The sequence below is a fragment of the Triticum aestivum genome, chromosome 5B (genome assembly GCF_018294505.1).
Source record: "Triticum aestivum cultivar Chinese Spring chromosome 5B, IWGSC CS RefSeq v2.1, whole genome shotgun sequence".
In the NCBI taxonomy this organism is placed as follows: domain Eukaryota; kingdom Viridiplantae; phylum Streptophyta; class Magnoliopsida; order Poales; family Poaceae; genus Triticum; species Triticum aestivum.
Window position 1 is genome coordinate 643,694,633 of NC_057807.1, and position 5,690 is coordinate 643,700,322.

The 5,690-nt window shown below is 51.9% G+C and overlaps 1 protein-coding gene across 1 annotated transcript; it reads left to right on the forward strand.

Annotated features, from left to right (window-relative positions):
- Positions 1 to 2,095: 2,095 nt before the first annotated feature.
- Positions 2,096 to 5,483, forward strand: LOC123113866 (inorganic phosphate transporter 1-6). The gene is made up of 2 exons (XM_044535189.1): positions 2,096 to 2,402; positions 3,539 to 5,483. Exon 2 carries the CDS (start codon positions 3,599 to 3,601, stop codon positions 5,204 to 5,206), a length of 1,608 nt encoding a protein of 535 aa, XP_044391124.1. The 5' UTR covers positions 2,096 to 2,402; positions 3,539 to 3,598; the 3' UTR covers positions 5,207 to 5,483.
- Positions 5,484 to 5,690: the final 207 nt, after the last annotated feature.

Genomic DNA, 5,690 nt, shown 5'->3' on the forward strand with positions numbered 1-5,690 from the left:
ATCCGAGCCGCTTCTTATTGCTTCCTTTGCTCCACAATATCATAAAGATCTCCCCCATCAATTCCCAGCGAATGAGCACAAGACAGTGTTTGACGTTGATGTTAATATTCCTACAGAAACTAAAACTATAGTAATACAGTACTCCTACAAAGCACAAGAGTGGGACTCAAAGGAAGCTCACAAACTCCCAAAAATTCCGCCTCATTTGTCGTGGGAAGATGTCGGCACGCCGCGTTGATGTTGATATCCCTATTAGCGCGTTCGAGAGGAAGAAGACGGTCATTTCGTTCCCCATAAAATTCAACATAATCTCTATATTTTTCAGTAAATATGTCCAAGTGCTTTTTGCGGAAAAAATATTCCTACATAAACTAAAGGTATGGAAAACCTGTAATCCACATATAGCCATTCGGTATGATATGGCATAGTTATTGCAGTTGCAGGAAAAGAAAATTCAACGAGAGTGAACTGCCAGGGAATTTCGGATAGAGCCTAATAGGTCGCGGGAAAGACATGGACACGGCGTGTGCTTGACTGACTCACGCGCAAATGAAATGCTAAGAATCTAATGTCCGGTTTTTAAGGATAGCAAATTGAACATTTTTAATGGCAATTTATGCTGGTTCGGGGATGACAAATTTAGTTGACAAATACAACAATTTCTGAGGGAAAAATTAACCGAGGCGGATTTGTCAAGCTTAGCAACCAAACCTGACATCCTACGCAAACACAATTTGGCATGAAAAACATTCAGTTTGCCATGCCTAAAAATCAGACGTTCGTTGAATGTGTTTAGCAAGCATGACAAATCCTCGCCGTGTTCAGTTTTTTGTCATGCTTGCTAAACGTATTTGTCGTCACCACAATAACAATAATTATCATAAAAACGCTCGATTTGCCATGATTAAAAATCTAACTTTAATTTTTTAACATTACTGAATAATAAAACATGGTAAATACAAGGATTTGCCGTGTTTAGATAGCTAGTTAATTTGTAGTGGTCAACTTGAGAGCCAAGTGTAGATAAGGACGGGTCTCCTTGACTGACTGGAACTGGATTGCGTACGTGTTGTTTGTGTTGATCATTGGTCACAACTCACAAGGCGGCTTCGATCGGTTCAATCAGAAAATTCATAGAACGGCAACATATGAAGGACAAGACATTAAGAAAATATCTGGTGCTCCCGTGCGAGCTCAGCTGTTGGATCTCAGATCCAAGAGCTACTGTGAAATGATGCATTTTCTTTTGAAAAGAAGCCCTTGTAGAATCTGAAAATACGCACAAGTACAACAGCTACATCAGCTCCTCATATGTCGTTGGATCTGATATCCAAGGGCCCAAAAGTCCGTCTCATGGGAGCTCCTATGCTCCCGTATCACAAGATACTCCAAAACATTAGGCCAACTTCAACGCTAGACCCCAAACGGGTCACGAAATGGACAGCTTTCGGGGTGCGGATGGTCGGGCGGCGCATCTGCACTCAACGTGCAGGACCAAATGGATGAAAAAAAGAAAGAAGCTACCGGGCTCGCACACGGGAGCAGCAGCAGCCGGAGCTCCCCAGCAGCGGGGAGGCAGAGGGGGTCACAGATTTCTGGTCCGGCCAGCTGACGCAGCGGACAAAAGCAACCAGCGAGAGTATCCGTTTATGTCCTCACAAATCCATCTGTGGTTTAAATTTGTTTCAGATTTGAAGTCGTGCCAGACAAAAAAGGGACACCTGCAGACAATTTTTTTTGTTTGGATACCCCCCCATTGGGCCAAGTTTTGCTCTAAACGGACACGATCGGACGATTTGTCATCTACCGAGTTCTAAAAAAAAAGAAAAATGTTGTCTAGCGTTGGAATTGGCCTTGTTTTTTCCCGATATATATTGTCTAAAAATTAGTTGTAGCAAGTCCAGAAGGTGTGAAGGGCGGACGGACGGTGGTCATGCACTGAACGTGACACAGTTTTAAACATTTGGCCAAGCCGTTGGAGGCTGCAGAGAGAGAGACAGAGAGAACGCCATGACAGATCGGGCACCAGTACAAGAGGGGCACACGGTGTGCGTCGACCGACCGCAGGAGTTGACTCAATCGACCGAGTTAATTGCCTGTCCGGGCCGGAAAATTCATGGAGCCGTCGTCGTCGTCGTGGTTGACGGGCGAGGCTGGCTGGGAGTGAGGTGGAGCGGATATTCCCCCCGCCGATCCCTGCCGTGTGCAATCCACACTGTGCGCGGCCTCCATAAATAGGGCCTCCCCGCCGGCGGCCTCCTCCAACCATTCCTCGGACAATCTTCTTCCTCTACACTCTAGCTCATCTTGCCCATGCATTTCTCCCTGGCTTGACTGGCCGTTGATGAAGCTGCAGGAGCCAGCCCCCTAGCTAGCTATCTGTCTGCCTAGCTGCTTCGTCGGTGAGTCCTGCTTCCTCGCCCGCTCGCTCGCTGGCCGGACTTGTATTAACAATACTATTTATTTCCCTTCTCAATTGGTGATCGGTTTTCAGTTTGGTAGTAGTAGTAGCAGCAGATTCTTTTGTGATCACTGGACTTGCACATGCATGATTCCGGCTCTTAAACTGCTGCAGCACATCATCAGTTGTTGGTAGCTAGGAGTAGCTCCGGTGGTGCCCCGAAGTCGAGAAAAGCCAAGAGAATCTTCCAAATTTCGTCTTTCTTTCTGACTAGCAAGTTGTGGTGAGGTGAGTGGAGGCAGTATCCTTTCCTCCGGAACTGAAACTCAACTCAAAAGGCAGGCGGATCAAATCAACCCAACCCCACCTGCACCTGCAGCGAACTGACTCACTGACTGGCTCTGTTTTCTTGTCTTCTTCAGATCAGATGAGCCATCGATCCATCACGGAGCTCGATCGCTCCGTAGCCACGTCGCACTCCATTCTCTTTTCTTTTCTTTTCTTTTCTTTTCAAAAGTAGCCCAGGCAAGGCAATATATTTACACTTGTGTGTGCGCAACTAGTTCTATATATTTTTTTTCCTTTGAAAAGTCCACACCCCCCCATGCATGCGATGCGAGTGTCGAACAGTGCCCCGTCACGTCACCTTATAACTTGCCCCAAATTTCTTCACGCCTGCCTGACTCCTTGATCGTGACAAGAGCCTTCATTGGTTTCCTCTTTTCCAACCCTACCTCAACAATCACAACCGTACGCACGAATATCTCATCTCGCCTGAAAAATAACGGATTTCTCTTTTCTTTTTATTATTATTAGAAAAGCAAAAATTGCAGATATGATTTTCTCGCCAACAAAATTGGAATAAGATAACATGCCGGGCGAATATTCCCCCGGAGCGTAGAACAAAAACAACTGTCAGCCGCTTCGACTCGCCAGTAAAATCGTAACAGCCAAGGTTTATTCCCAACGATCCCACCAAAATACCTTTTGATCCCAGCGTTCACAGCAGTCAACAACCAAGCCCAAGAGTCCCGGGGAAGCAGCAGGAGCCGCAGTATTTATCTCATCTCTCATCCCACCCGACGCCCTCCATCCTCCTCCCACCCCACCCTAAAATCTCCAATCTTCTCTTGACAGGAACAAGAGATCCCCGGCGGCGATCCCCGGCGAGAGATCAGTCAAGGAGGGCTCGCGGCGATGGCGCGCGAGCAGCTGGAGGTGCTGACGGCGCTGGACGCGGCCAAGACGCAGTGGTACCACTTCACGGCCATCGTCATCGCCGGCATGGGCTTCTTCACCGACGCCTACGACCTCTTCTGCATCTCCCTCGTCACCAAGCTGCTCGGCCGCATCTACTACTACCGCGAGGGCGCCGACGCGCCCGGCTCGCTCCCGCCCAACGTCGCCGCCGCCGTCAACGGCGTCGCCTTCTGCGGCACGCTCTCCGGCCAGCTCTTCTTCGGCTGGCTCGGCGACCGCATGGGCCGCAAGCGCGTCTACGGCATGACGCTCATGTGCATGGTGCTCTGCTCCATCGCCTCCGGCCTCTCCTTCGGCTCCACCCCCGGTTCCGTCATGGCCACGCTCTGCTTCTTCCGCTTCTGGCTCGGCTTCGGCATCGGCGGCGACTACCCGCTCTCCGCCACCATCATGTCCGAGTACGCCAACAAGAAGACGAGGGGCGCGTTCATCGCCGCCGTCTTCGCCATGCAGGGCTTCGGCATCCTCACCGGCGGCGTCGTCACGCTCATCGTCTCCGCCGCGTTCCGCGCCGCCTTCCACACGCCCGCCTACCAGGACGCCCCCCTCGCCTCCACGCCGCCGCAGGCCGACTTCGTGTGGCGCTTCATCCTCATGTTCGGCGCCGTCCCGGCCCTCATGACCTACTACTGGCGGATGAAGATGCCCGAGACGGCGCGCTACACGGCGCTCGTCGCCAAGAACGCCAAGCAGGCCGCGGCCGACATGTCCAAGGTGCTCCAGGTGGACATCGGCGCCGAGGAAGAGGACCCCAAGGCCAACGACGGCGGCGCCGGAGCCGCCGACGACCGCAACTCGTTCGGGCTCTTCTCGGGCGAGTTCCTGCGCCGGCACGGGCTCCACCTCCTCGGCACGGCCACCTGCTGGTTCCTGCTGGACATCGCCTTCTACTCGCAGAACCTGTTCCAGAAGGACATTTTCACGGCGATCAACTGGATCCCCAAGGCCAAGACGATGAGCGCCCTCGAGGAGGTGCATCGCATCGCGCGCGCGCAGACGCTCATCGCGCTCTGCGGCACGGTGCCGGGCTACTGGTTCACGGTGGCGCTGATCGACCGGATCGGGCGGTTCTGGATCCAGCTGGGCGGCTTCTTCTTCATGGCGGTGTTCATGCTGGGGCTCGCCTTCCCGTACCACCACTGGACGACGCCGGGGAACCACATCGGGTTCGTGGTGCTGTACGGGCTCACCTTCTTCTTCGCCAACTTCGGGCCCAACTCCACCACCTTCATCGTTCCCGCCGAGATCTTCCCGGCGAGGCTCCGGTCGACGTGCCACGGCATCTCGGCGGCGGCCGGGAAGCTGGGCGCCATCGTGGGGTCGTTCGGGTTCCTGTACCTGGCGCAGAACCAGGACCCGGCCAAGGTGGACCACGGGTACAAGGCCGGCATCGGGGTGAGGAACTCGCTCTTCATCCTCGCCGCCTGCAACTTCCTCGGCATGGGCTTCACCTTCTGCGCGCCCGAGTCCAACGGCCTCTCGCTCGAGGAGCTCTCCCGCGAGAACGAGGAGGAGGCGCCGGACGCCAGGACGGTGCCCGTGTGAGAAACACGTCGTCAGATAGTAGTATATTCTGCGAGCAGGTTTGGATGGATGTATGGATGTTTTTTATGGTCGGAGAGCGTTCAACTCAGGAGTCGAGTCGAGTCGAGTACAACAATAATTTATCTAATCTTGTGATGGGTCGAGTTGTCCAGGTTAATTAGGGCTGCTGCTCGAGTTATTAGCAGTAATATAGGTACGGTGTAATACCAAGTTAGAGAAGTGCATCGAAGAGGCAAAGCTTATATGTACGTGACGTGTGATTGAAAATTTTCATGCATTATAAGGGGTTTTGCATATTTTAATACTGCATATGCATAACCTACATATGGACTGAAATGACTGAACAAACACGCTGAAAAATGTTCAATTCGGGAAAAAAGAACAACTTATAACAGTGAACAGTTCTAATAGCATTTACTTTCATGTGTGGCGGTATGAAAAGACTTTGCACCTCTTTGGTTGTTAAAAAAAGGTAGCGGCACAT

Excerpts from the sequence above, each read along its gene's own strand:
- LOC123113866 (XM_044535189.1), top strand. The coding sequence starts at position 3,599 with ATGGCGCGCGAGCAGCTGGAGGTGCTGACGGCGCTGGACGCGGCCAAG.